This window comes from Dasypus novemcinctus, chromosome 11, assembly GCF_030445035.2.
Source record: "Dasypus novemcinctus isolate mDasNov1 chromosome 11, mDasNov1.1.hap2, whole genome shotgun sequence".
Taxonomy (NCBI): domain Eukaryota; kingdom Metazoa; phylum Chordata; class Mammalia; order Cingulata; family Dasypodidae; genus Dasypus; species Dasypus novemcinctus.
Genome location: NC_080683.1, coordinates 28,706,878 through 28,721,370, shown reverse-complemented (window position 1 = coordinate 28,721,370; position 14,493 = coordinate 28,706,878). Strand labels below are relative to the sequence as shown.

The window sequence follows — 14,493 nt, the reverse complement described above, 5'->3', positions numbered from 1 at the left end:
TACTGAGTTGCACAATGTACAAATGTGTGTTTTCCAATGGAGGTTTTGTTCCTTTGGAACACAATTCCTGAATTATCAAAAGAACTATTCATTTTTAGAACTATGCCTTTCAATATGAGTTCACTGTTTATTTCTGCAGTTGAAAAATATGTTCTTCCTTCTCCAATTTTTTAATGTTTTAAATAGATTTTATTTTTACTGTTAATCTAAATTTTAGGTACCCATTATAAATCATAGACTATTGGTACTCCTATAAGGAAAAGAAACCATGTTCAACTGGTTGAAACTGTAGTAGATGCTTTAGCATGTCTTACAATGGCAGCAGCTGCATCAACATGTATTTGATCATCATCCAGAAAATGTACATCGTCAACTGTCAGATTTAAAGGCCACAAGGCAGTATGCATTTTATCAATGTTCACTAAAACCATTTAAAATTTTACAAAAATAATAAATTTTCATATGTTCTAAATAGTAGCTTTTACTAGAGTTATGAAGACTATTTGAGTTTCTCTCTCCTGAACATACACACACATGCACAGTTTTTATACATGCTTACAACTTTACATAACATCTGGGACACATTCAAAAAAGATATCTTCCAAATCAGTGACATAAAATGCAGAGTAAGCTAACTACTACTAAAAATACAGCATATGTGAGTAAGCAGTGAAATGTCTACATTTTGAACTTAATTCTTTAAGGTGTAATTCATGGTGACATTTGTTAAAAAATCTTATTTTTCTAGCATTTGCCTAAATTTAAAAAGTTAAGGCAAGGATAAACTCTGATAAATGTAATTATTTTCTCTCTTATTGGTGGTATTTATTGAAAGAAATATCTATTGGCTTTTCAAGATACTTTAGAAATTGAAATGCCTCAAGATACTGAATCATGCTCTAATATTTCAAATAAATAAATCATGATTTATCACTTTTTGTCTCGAGTGAGTGTCAACTACTTTAAATGAAATCATGAGTCACATGTTTACTTTCTTTTTAAGCATATTAGTTAAAAAAGGAAATGATTATTAAAGTGCCATTATTAATTTCAATGTTAAAATACTTATAAAAGAATATTATAAACTCACAGGGTCAGCAGCTATTCATATCAAAGCATATGCCCCGTAAGTGTCTTTTGCATAATTACATCTTAGGGTTTATGCCTCTAGGTTTAGAATGATTTGACCCATGATTAACATATTTAACTGTGAGCCATAACCTCTGGCTTTCTTCTCAAAATCTCAGAAAAATTGAAGATACAAAAAGTAATTCAAATTATTTATGAAGCTAATATAGACAGTAATAGATAATGCATATAAAGACAAAAACAATTGTAGAATATGTTAATGTTTTATTTTAGTCATAACTTCTTTATGAAGTTTGATTAATATTTATTGATATTTAGGAGAAGCCTAAAGAGTTAGAGAATTTTGAGAGCTAAAAAAAAACAAGACTGAACTTTCTATCCAACTCTTCATCTGCTACCACTGTCACCACATATTGCTTCTTTTCCAAAATCAATGAAAATCCAATTTGACTTTAAAGGCTTCCAAAAGAGATTGCATCATTTGTATTAGTGCCCAATTTCTTTGTTTAAGACTGTCAATTAGGAAATTCTTCCTATGCTTGATTATTTTTTTTGACTGCTTTTCTCGCTGTTTACAATTTCCAGCCTTTAAAAGGGCACCCTGCCTAAAGGCCATGAAGGGCGCAGTCTTCCGCCTCAAAATGGCTGACTGACACTTTTTCCCCTTTTGAGAGAGTTTGTAATTCAACATGTATTCAAAAACTTGCAACCTACCTGCTGAGTTAGCTAAATCTTCTAGGTCATGTTTCACTGAGTTTGTGTTTACTACCCTAACCCCTTTCTAATGCAGAGTTGTTGTTGGTTCTAATGCTGATCCTAAAGGCAAAAGCAGTCTTATTAAAGATAATGAATCTTCTTATTTAGGGCTCTTTTAAAAAAAAAACCCACAGTAATTAGCAGGTAGTTTCTTATGACTGAAATGTCAAATATTTTTGGATAATCCACCCCTGCAGAATAGATTTGCATACATGGCACCATCTTCTTATAAGTGGGCAGCTTCTTGCTTAAGTTCCTTTCCAACTTCTGTTGTTAAACTGAAGCTTATGTGTTGGCCGGGAAGAGGAATTCAAGCCATCATTTACCAAAATTGGTATATAATACTCTAAAAAATGAGACATCTGTTAAAGCTATTTTCTTTCCTTACATATGTTTTATTTGAGGGTTCATACTTTTTCAAGCCTTATATATTATCCCTGTACTGCCATGCACCAAAATAACACATACCCAGCAATTCTTAATATGTGTTAGCTGTGTTTGTGCAGTCATGTCTAAATAGCCTTCACTTAGAGCTTTTGAGGAAAGAATACTTTTTGTCATTTTGAATGAAATTAACATACGATTTTAAATAAGATTTATTTATTTTCCTGCTAGATTATACCCTCCCATATCTAGACAAGAAGTGGATTTATAATTTATATAAGTAATTACAAGAAAGTTAATGGTGTCCTAAGGTGTGAAATTAATTCAGCACAGGTTTCTGTGGAATGGTATATGTTCTCAGTGCAGTTTTTTATAGCAATTTAAAATCATTTTCAACATGTTCTTATATGGCGTATTTTACATGGTACCAGAGGAAGACAGGTATGTAACAGAAAGTAAATTTAAAGAATACATAATGAAAAGAGATTTTGTATAATGCAAAATAGAATAAAAACTACCAGTTTTAATTGCTGAGGTAAACATTTTTTTCAGCTTTTCAATTTGAAATAACTATGAATTCACTAAAAACATTTATGAAAGTACTCTTAAAAACAATATTCATGTATGAAATCAGAACATAAAGAATATCTAGAAGTACTCTAAGTTCAGAAATATGTTGCAATATTTTATGTTTAATCTTATTTAGCTCTTTCCAGGGTTATTCCACAGAAAGCATACTCAGTATTAAACTTTCATAAATTAATGAAAGTTAATGAAATAAATTAATGAAAGTTAATTATGAATTCAACCAAGTATTTTTTTAAAAGAAAGCTGAGGCCCTGAGTGAGCCAAGCACTTCGCTTTACCTTAGAAAGTAGCTAGCCAGATTTATGTGCCTCAACAGGTTTGGTGGTATACATTAAAATCAAAGGATGGCAAAGGAGGGAGCATTCATGGCTCGAAAAGTTACAGTCATCTGGAGTAAACAAAGAAGTAGAGCAAGTCCGCTAAATGCAGGACTGCTTTGAACTGGGGCTGGAGAAGGGTTGTGTGCTTACTGATCTCTGAACTCCTGCTTCCATCATTCATCTCATAATTAACTAGCAGTGCTCCACTTTTCTCACTTCTGGTGGCATCAGTCCTCTCTACAGATGAGTTTACTGGAAGCTGGACATTTGGAATGGCTTGGCCAAAAACACATGGTTATTTACATGTTAGAACCAGATAACAAACAGATTAGAAGCTGAATTTAATATTGGTGTTTGATTTTGGTTGATTTTTTAAAAAGAAGTATGCTATTGAAATTTTTAAAATGAAATGTAATACATGGGAAGTTCAGAACTTGTCTTCAGCTCCTAAAGGCAGCTCTTGTGATGACGATGGGGAGATTTTCACACTCAGTCTTCAGGAGTGGACAAACTTTTTCTGTAAAGAACGGAATTTGTGGTCCAGATGATCTGTGTTACTCAGCTGTTTGCTGTAGAATGAAAATAGCCACAGGTGATGTGTAAACAAATGCACATAGCTGTATATCAAAAAAATTTTTACTTAAGGAAACAGGTGACAGCCCAGATTTGACATATGGGACTTAGTTTGCCAACTCCTTTTTCTGAGTGTTAAGATGCAGTCAGGGAAACATAGTTGAGAAACATCATATTAGCCATGAAGAAAGTAGCTCCATATGTGAGTAAGTCAAAGAGGTGGCCACCTAAAAAGGTTAGAGAGTAGCATATGAAGATGATGTGAATTGATATGTGAAGACCTGGGAGGTCAGAGTACTGGAGTCATTGTCAGAGGGAACACTTGAAAAAATGGAAATGGAAGTGGAGAGGAAAAGGGCTGTGCCAGTAAGGGAATAGCTGTGCCAAGCAGTAAGGTGAGAATATGGGAGAAGTGTGTTTATCTTCCTGTTCTGTTTTGTTTTTCACATTTAGAGGGAAACACTTAAAGGGATGGATTGGATTTTCTATTTACTCACTTCTAGATATTTTGGGTACACAATAAATATTCTCAAGTTTTGATCACATTAATTGCAATTTTTTAAATCTATGTTGAAAATATTTCTTTTTCCATCCTTTGCCATTTTCTCCAGATTTATATTGGCACAAAAATATTTTCTTCTCACATTTTTGAATTAAATCTAGATACACTATCTAAACAATAAATTTAAATTATGCTAATTGGAGGATGAGAAGAAATAGGCTTTCTGTCCAGCATAACTTTCAAATGTCACTTGAATTAGCCCCATTTCTCCTTCTCCACCACGGTCCTAATAGCTGTTCACCTGGTTTAGGGAGCTTTGTGGTTTTTGTTTTTTTTTTTATTAAAGAGGTACCAGGGATTGAACCCAGGACCTCATACATGGGAAACAGGCACTCAGCCACTGAACTACATCCACTCCCATGTATACTTTTAATATCAAAACAATTTTATTCATATTTAAATACTTCTGAAATTAGGTTGCTACTGGAATCAATGATTATTGAATCATTACACATGTGTTTTATTTTTTTACCCCAACCCAGTTATGAAATTCATAGTCATTTTCCTATCAATAGCATTTTAGAACCAAGGAAATATGGTCTTATCTTTTCTCATGCTTTTTCCTTAATTTTTCTCCTGGCAACTTCTTCCAGAGTTCCCAAAAGTTTTATTTCTGGAAAGTAAGTCTGATCTTTATACCAACTTACCTAATAATTTTGAGTTCCCCACAACTTAAGTCTCAAAGTCCAAACTCCTTGGTATGGTATTCAAGGACCTTGGTAACTAAAGTTTTTTTTATAATTTGGCTCCAAGAAATGGATATCCAGACTCATTCCCCACCACCCTTCTCTCCCTTATGGAGAGTGCTTCATTCCTGACATCAGACATGCTGCATTATCATAATACAAGTGTTGCCAAATCTTTGCAGAAAATTTAATAAAATGATATTGGTGTTGAACTGAAAGTATCTAAAATAGTCTTTTCTAAAAGGTAGATAATTTAAGATAGAAAGGGATCATGGTCTTTGCAGGAAAGTTTTGCCTTTTGTATTAGAGCAACTTGCTAAAGGAGCTTACAGAATATATTTATTGGGAAACTTTTAAGCACAGACTAGACACTCTTCTGTTTGGAATGATTTAGGTACACCCACGAGAGAAAAACAAGATGAACCCTGAGGCTGTGGCCAAATCTAGGAGTTTTGGAGTGATTAATGACTATATCAAAATGAGGCCAAAATATCCAGATGGGAGTAAAGAGAGAAATTCAGTTAGCCATCTACATGCCTTCTCTATATTCCGAGGACCTGGGCATTTAACAATTGAGTACATATAATTATTTAATAAAACTATATAATTCATTTCTATTTTCTGTTTTGAATATTAGTATGTTGCTATAGTATAAGCACCCTCACAAAATAAACACCTGTTATTTTATCCTTATCTGCCATCAAATAACATGCATAAAATTGTAATTATTAGAGAGATAAAAATACAAGTTAAATGGAAAATGTTCCAAATTGTTTTCCTTTGATCTGAGAATAAAATAATAATGAAGGAATAGTGGAAAATCAATTTCCTTGATGCATTTTTGGCTCTTCGTTTCATAAAATGGAATTAGGAAATGGCCTCCCCATAAATGCATATTAAATGGCTCTGTTTTTAAAATCTAGGTATGTGTCTTGTGCCCTGGGCTGTCCATATGAAGGAAGCATCACACCACAAAAAGTGACAGAAGTAAGTTACAACTCTGGTCTTTTCTGGATACTGGTAAAATGTTGTATATATTTTTTTTAAGTTTTGGCTATTTTTCTTACTCTTTATGGTATCTGCATGGCAAAGACTAAAAGAAGCATACTATGGGAGACTCTGCCTGAAGACATTAGCTCATTCATTTTAAGGCTGAAGACCTATGTATTGATTACAACTGTTGAATTATTTGGGAGCTCAGAGGTGGAAGTAATGAAAACATGTGCTCTAGTTATACATGGATAGAACATAGCAAGTGACTTTCCCACTGTCCATCAGAATGCCATGATGCTTCTGTACCTACATCCTTTGTTTTTCTCTAACATACTTTGGCTTTTATACCAGTGAATGCTTTGCCTTTTTTGTTCTTGTTTCTTTGATGTTTGGTGTTTCAAGGTGCTATTGTTCCTGAGCAATTTTACAATAGATTGTAGTCAATAAGGAACTGATTGTTGAAGTACGTTTCCTAATTACTGTTCTAGCTTATTAATGAATGACAATGAATACAAAATGCTCTATCTTTGAGATTATGTTAGACTATCTCAGAAACTCATTTGGATATGAAGTATATCATGCACATTGTTAAAGTTGTTAATTTTGGTTAATTAAATGAAGATGGCATTATTAGAAAATAAAATTTAGACAGTAAAACTTTTACTGCAGAATTCTCAAATGAGAAATATCCTATGTTTTATCATGTAAGCAAGACTCTTATACACAGAGGCAATGAACAAATAAACTTTAGCCATGAACTAATGAAACTTAAACTTTGTAGTCCTTCAGTTGCATGGGATATTTCCAAGTTATTAATTCATATTCACAAGTATATATTCTCTTCTTAAAGAACACCTCCAAAATTGCATAACCTCTGGCTCAACAAAACATGGATTCACCTCTGCCTGCCCACCAAACCCTTTCCTTTCTGCCTCATGCTTCTTGCTGTCTTTTCACAAATCACACATATCCTCAGGCTCTCCATTTCTACACCAGAATGTATGAAGTACTGCTAAAGAGAGTCATGCAACGGGCAGATTGAAATCATTAGAAATTTGTGGTCATGAGCCTTAAAGGGGTCTTCTGTGCTATCCCAATACGTTTTATAATCAACTCATTCTCCTACTCTCTGAAATGACAATTTCAAACTTTGTTCAATTCGTTCAAGCCTCCACCCCTTCCCCTCTTTTCCCCTCCTGTATGTTCAACTGCTCCCTCTCAACAGAATCTTCCCCTTGATTCTTGAACATGTTCAAGCCTCTTCCACCTGGAAAATGTTTTTCTTAATTCAGCATCCCCTTCTAGTTATGGACTCATTTCCACCTAAGCTTCTTGAAAGTATGTTCTGGAGTAGTGGCGTCCATTACCTCATGTGCCACCAACACTTCATCACACTCTGGAATGACTTTTGAAAGCTTTCTTTATGAGATCACTACTTATCACTAGTTTTAAGAATTTCAAGAACATGTTCAGTCCTCATCATCTTATTTGACCTCTCAGCATAATTCAGGACTGATGACCATTCTCTCCTTCTGGATATCTTTGTATACATCCCTTGTATTCCCTTGACACCACACTTAGGGTTTTACTCCAACTTGCATCTCTTTCTCAGTCTGAATTGAAGGCCCATTCTCCTTTATCTGGCCATTAAGGAATCAAAGTATTTAAGAGCCATATGAGAAGAATGAGCCAAATATTTATCCAAGATGCCATCCAATAATAATGGCTAATTTGGATTATGTAATTCCTTCTGAGTACCCTCCAACTGGTTTTTTATTTTGCAGAAGAAATGACCTTTTCTAAAACACAAATCTAATTATATCACCACCACCCTAGATTCTATCACAGGTTCTTGTTGCTCTTATGATAAAATCTTTAACCAAAATCCTAAACTTGGTTTGCAAGGTTTTGGTCTGCCCCATGCCTATATCTTCAGCTTTATCTGAAGATGATTTTTGTTTTTTCATCACACTCTCCTTTGCATTTAACTATTTTTCCTACCAGAAATACTCTCATTTTAAGTTTATTTTTAAAGAAATTTTGGATTACAGAAAAGTTACATAAAAAATATAGGGGGAAAAAAAAGAAAAAAAAATATAGGGGATTCCCATATACTCCACCGCCTCCCCTCTCACATTTTCCCCTATTAATAACATCTTATATAACATGGTAGATTTGTTACAATGATTAACAAATACTGAAACACTGGTACTAACAAAGATCTACAGTTTATATTATGGTTTACACTTGCACCATACAATTTATAGGTTTTTGACAAAATGTATAATAGCCTGTATCTGTCATTGTTATATCATGCAGAACAATTCCAATGCCCTAAAAATGCCCTATGTTCCATCTATTCTTCCCTGCTTCTCCTCTCAGAACCTGTGGTAACCACTATCATTAGATCAATATTATAAGTTTTTCCATTACTACAATAATAATAAGTCTACTTTAGTCTGTGGTTGCATTCACCTCTTTTGTTTATTCATTCCTCAATCTTGAAGACTTTGGAATGGTGATGCCTACTCTGCTTCAGAATGAGAAGGAGCTTAGATCTTATGGGGCAGTTGGAAGGTACTGTTTTGCTTGCAGTTATAGATACTCTCTTTTTGGGGATGGGACTTGTCCATCATCTCATCATCATTTTGTTAATTGTCCTGGGTGAGCATGATGAACTGAAGAGTAGGTGTTGACCACAATTCTACTAAAATTCAGGGCTCAAATGGCATATGAACAGACCAAAGGTTTACATCTCTTGAACATATATTTAATGAGTACAGTATTAATTATAGTTTAAAATAAAAGAGGTAGACAATCCATGTGTAGAGAAATTATAAATGAGTAGAACTGTTACATTGGAGAAATAGTTTATCCTATATTCCAAGGTAAGGTCCACCAAAGGGATGCTGATTTCATGGGGATGTGTGCCTTGCATATAGTGTCCAGATGTCTTTAGAACTCTCAGTAGCACCCGTGTCTGAGGTTTTGTTTACTGTGGCAGTTTGTGAGATCTGCCTGAGACATGCATAAGCATAACCTTTAGAATGATCTCCCAATTCACTTTGAAATCTTTTAGCCATAAAAACTCTTTTGTATTTAAGATTTATTCCTTTGGGTCAAGGTCTTTTTCCAAATGCAATGCTTGTTGGCACTTGATAGTAATCCCTTGGTGCCAGGGAGGCTTGCCTCTGGGAGTCATGTCCCTTGCTAGGGGGGAGGTAGTAAGTTTATTTCTTGAGTTTGACTTAGATAGAGGCCACATTTGAAAAACAAGGAAGTTTTCAGGAGTTAACTTTTAGGCAATAGATATTATTAAGCTAAGTTTCAATTTTGCAAGAATAAGTTTCATGAATACAAGCATTAATATCGAGGGCTTGGCATATTGGTCTGTTTTAGGCACCGCTTATGTACTAGAGATTCTTGCCCCTTTATTTGAGAGTGTAACAGGACTCCCCAGGTTGGAATTTAATATTTTGTTGTTCATTGTGTGGATCTCTATAAACTGACATAGCACCCTATGATAAGAGGAACACTGTCATATTCCATAGAGGCATGCCCCAGGTGCACTCTTTCCCACACATCCCCCTACTACTGACACCCTGCACCAGTGGCCCTCCCCTGCTCAAAGAATACTCCCACAATTGTATTCTCAACTACAGTACTCAACCTCCCCAGAGTTCACCTGTTCCTTCCTGCAGTCCTCTTGCCCCCTAGCTCCTTGGAAAGCCCAATCCACCCCCCAACCCTGCTTACACTCACATCACAGCACCATCAACCCAACTCACATCCCTCCAACTCTTTTGCCCCTATCAACTGCTAATCCACCCCCATCCACTTTATCATAGATTTTTCACAGCTCTTTTAAATGTAAAATGATTAATTTGACAAATGATGATTTAATTTTAAAAAATGAGCTTCTAGCAATATAACCTTAATGAACTAATTCCTGGTAATAGATATGAAAGAAGAATGTTTTGTTTGCTTGCTTTTTAGTATGCGTGTAATTTCAATGCATGGGAAAATATAATTGAAAAGATTTAAAAATTGCTATTCTATGAAATTCCCCAAACTTTCACTATGCTTTTATTCACCGTTTTGCCAAAGACATTTTGAATTATATTAGAGTTTCCTGAGAAGTGTACATGAATGCTTAATAAATGTTCCACTTACCAATGTTGCAACAGACTATCTCAAATACAAGCCATAAAATAACAACTTTATTGTGCTCATGGGTGTTGTGGGTGAGAAATTAGGGAAAACATTAGAGGGAAAACTCTTCCTTTCTACACAATTTCTAGGGTATCAGCTGGGAAGACTGTAGGTTTTGGGATCTAGTTACAAGATGGCTTCTTCAATCTCATTTTGGCATCTTGGCTGAGACTAATGACTGAAGCACTGCACTTTACCTCTCCTTGTGGCATGGATTCCTAATAACACCAAAATCTGAATGAACTTGGAAACAGGTTCTTCCTAGTCAAGTATAAAGATAATTGTACAATTCAGCTGACACCTGGATTGTAGTCTTATAAGAGTCTGAGCAGAGAAGAACCATTTAAGCCATTTTCAGACTCCTGACACATGGAAACTGTGAAATAATGAATATGTGTTGTTTCAAGCTTCTAAGTTTGTGGTAATTAGTTGCACAGCAAAAGAAAACCAGTATGATCTTATTGCAGGTTTCCATGTGCAATGTGGTTTGAATCATGTATTGAGTAACCATAAGATATTATTATCCAAACTAAGACCCACTTGAATTTGAAAAGTGCACCAAAAATAATTAAAATTAGGTAAATTTTGAAATATTTATTTCTTAACCAATACATTGATTTTATTACATTGGTGTACCCATAAAATATTTCTTTTCAAAATGTTTTCAAAATTTCTTTGACAAAATATGTGCCCATGTATATTAAATTTTATTGTACTAATTATCTGAACATTAAAAAGTAACCTATGTACTCTATTTATTCATGAACTTAATCCATTTCTTAGTCTTTGTCTTTTTTTTAAGATTTATTTTATTTATTTCTCCCCTTCTCCTCTCCTCCCGTTGTCTGCTCTCTGTGTCCATTTGCTGTGTGTTCTTCTGTGTCTGCTTGTATTCTCATTAGGCAGCTCTGGGAACTGATTTGGGACCTCCCAGTGTGGGAGAGAGGTGATTACTCTCTTGCACCACCTCGACTTCCCGTTCTGCTATGTCTTCTTATTTTCTCTCCTCTGTGTCTCTTGTTGTGTCATTTTGCTGTGTCAGCTCTCAGTGTTGGCTGGCACTCCTGTGTAGGGCAGCTTTCCTATGCTGGGCTGCATTCCCACCCTGGGGGGCACTCCTGCACAGGGTGGCATTCCAGTGTGGGCCGGCACTCTGTGTGGGCCAGCTTGCCCTTACCAGGAGGCCCTGGGCATTGAACCCTGGACCTCCTATATGGTAGATGGGAGCCACATCCATTTCCCAGTCTTTGTCTTTCCATGATAGCGTATAACTGATAATTTCTAAAAAGTATGTATACTTTTAAATATGGTCATTTAAAATTTTCATAACATTATCAACATCCTTTTCCAAACTTAAGTATTTTGTTTAATAAAATTGAAATTTTTTACTCTTTAATTTGACTCTTTTCTGTTGATCATAAGATTCTTTATACAGTTGCTGAAGCTCCTAGTAAATGCAGAAAAATGTGCTAAGCAGAGGGAATACCATGTACTTATATTTTGTTTACATTAAAAAAAAATCAGCCCCAAAGTTTATTTTTATTTTAACAAAGTTTTTACAAGGTAAAGCTCATTTAAAAAGCTGTCTACTTGTTTTGCTTTATATATATATTTATATATTAAACTTTATTTTAATGATGTTTTAGATTACAGAAAATTTACATTGAAAGTATAATGGATTCTCATTTATCCAACCCCCTCCCACATTATCCTCAGTTAATAACATCTTACAATATTGTGGTAAATTTGTTACAATTGGTGAATAAATATTGAAGCATTGCTACTAGCCAAGGTCTATAGCTTACACTGTGGTTTGCACTTAATTCCAGTGCTTTAAAAATGCCCTGTGGTCCACCTATTCTTCCCTCCCACTTCCTTCAGAATCTCTGGTAACCACTATCTTTATATCAATGTTATAAGTTCTTCTGATGCTGCAGTATTGATAAGTTGACTGTCCATGGTTGCATTCTCTCCTTACGTTTGTTCATTCTTCAAACCAGAGGATATGGGATGGTTATGCCCACCGTACCTCAGATTGAGAAGGGACTTCGATGTTATGGGGCAGATGGAATGAGCTGTTTTGCTTGCAGTTGTAGATTCTCTCTGTTTTTTGGGGTGGGGGCTGTCCATCATCATCTTGTTAGTTGTCCTGGGTAAATGGGATTAACTGAAGTATAGGTGTTGGTTGCAAATCTTCTGAGATTTAGAGATCACCTGTCATTGAACACACCAAAGTTATGTCTCTGAGATGTATATTTATTGAATATAGTACTAATTATAGGCTCAAATTAAAGGGGTACAAGAATCATGTGTAGGGAAGTTATAAATCAGTCTAACTGTGTTACATTGGAGAAATAGATTATCATGTATTTCAAGGTAAAGCCCAACAACAGGCTGCTGATTTCATGGGGTTGTGTGCCTTGCCTCTCGTGTCCAGATGGCTCTACAATCCTCAGGAGCACCCCTATTTGAGGCTTTGTTTACTGTGGCAGTTACTGAGTTCTGCCTGAGACATGCATAAGTATAACCTCTGGAATGACCTTCCCACTCATTTTGAAATCACTTAGCCATAAAAGCTCGTTTGTATTTATATTTCCCCCTTTTGGTCAAGGTCTTTTTCCAAATGCTTTGCTAATTGGTGTTTGGTATTAATTGCTCTGTGCTAGGGAGGCTCATTTCCAGGAATCGTGTCCCACGCTGCGGGGAAGGTAGTACATTTATTTGCTGAGTTTGGCTTAGCTAGAGGCCACATTTGATTAACAAGGAGATTTCTACTTGAAATACTCTTTGCATTTCATATCCAACTGCATTTTATGTTCTACACAGAATCGTCTTCCCATAACTTTATTTCTCATCGCCAACAAATTAATCCTACTTTATCCCGAGTTGTCACTTTGGTCCTTCATACTTGAAAGATATGGATCAAGTTCCTTTGCTATGTGCTCTTAGGATCCTATTTCTTTCTTTCAGAATTATTATTTTTGCTTTTCTTTATGCATTCCTGAGTGGGATTGACTATGGTCTGTCCCCAGTTAACTACAGGTTCATTGAGAGCATATGCTATGTCACTGTTTGTTCCTATTTTTACTTCTAGTTTATGTTTGCTGAGGCATAATAGTGCCTGTGACTGGCATAAAATAGGCACTAAAGAACTATAAATTGAGTGAATGAATGACTGACTGTGTACAGATGATGAGTAGAGTGATTTCTAGACCATCTAATTTCATTTTCACACCAAACACATGGTATGATTAGCATCATTATTATTATCACAGTTCTTTTTAGATGAGGAAATTAACACTTAGGAAATAGGTAAATGAGGCCTGTTTTATGCATTTTACAGATTAGGGACTGTGGTTCAGATTGGTTAATCTCCTGCCAGTGTCACATGGTTAACATGAGCAGGAGCTAAAACTGAAATCCTGGCTTGTCTGATTCCAGAACCCATGTCTTTTTCAACATATCATGCTGCCTTCATGCAAACTCACGTTGTCTTTGAAAGTAACCTGACTTATTTGGCTGGAAAAGTTTTAGAGTTTACCTAGAACAACTGCATTCATCTGTAAGCCTGAAAAATTAAGCCACAAATATTAAGTGACTCTACCAATTAATTACAAAACTAGTTAATGACAGAGCTGAAACTGGTATTGATATTCTTGTTCCTGAATCTAATGCCTTCTGAAGTACATTTGCATTGCTTCTGCCTGATTAAAGTGTAAGAAATGCAAGCCTCTTAACGTTGAAATTGTAGCTTCAAATTTAAAATTTTATCATATATACAGGTAGATAGATATGACTAGTGCAAGCTTGAATTTCAGAAAAAGATAATTTGAGTAATGTCATTCCAAGTTTTATATAATACTTAAGATTTGATAGGGAGGGGAAAAGATAAGAAAACTAAAATATATGTTCTCCATGGATGGGAGTTCTAGGTAACTGATGTTAGTTGTGATTTTTTTTCCTTCTAGGTGATGTTTGCTGAGGAACATCAGTGCTTATGACTGTTCATTTCCATTGTTTTACTAGTACTTCAACTTTCTCAACAGGTGTCTAAAAGATTGTATGGCATGGGCTGTTATGAGATTTCTCTGGGAGATACAATTGGAGTGGGAACTCCGGGAAGCATGAAAAGAATGTTGGAAAATGTCATGAAAGAAATCCCACCAGGGGCTCTTGCCGTTCACTGTCATGACACATATGGACAAGCCTTAGCAAATATCCTCACAGCCCTTCAGGTATTTTTTGTTCTGTGTGTATGTGCGTATGTGTGTGTATGTGTATAGGTATGTATGGATATGTGCCCTTGTTTTTAACACATTGTTTTAAACAT

The 14,493-nt window shown here is 35.2% G+C and overlaps 1 protein-coding gene across 4 annotated transcripts in view; it reads left to right on the top strand.

The window, feature by feature from the left end:
• HMGCLL1 (3-hydroxy-3-methylglutaryl-CoA lyase like 1) overlaps positions 1-14,493 on the top strand; it is a 176,124-nt gene that overhangs the window by 65,992 nt on the left and 95,639 nt on the right. For 3 of the 4 annotated variants that reach the window (XR_011650074.1, XM_004453640.5, XM_004453639.4), the window contains 2 exons: positions 5,882-5,945; positions 14,210-14,398. Coding sequence is in view for 3 of the 4 variants with exons in the window: in XM_004453640.5 (XP_004453697.1) it covers positions 5,882-5,945; positions 14,210-14,398 (253 nt within the window). In the remaining variant the exon portion in view is untranslated. The remainder of the gene's footprint in view (positions 1-5,881; positions 5,946-14,209; positions 14,399-14,493) is intronic. The other variant, XM_058306902.1, reaches the window with a different exon arrangement.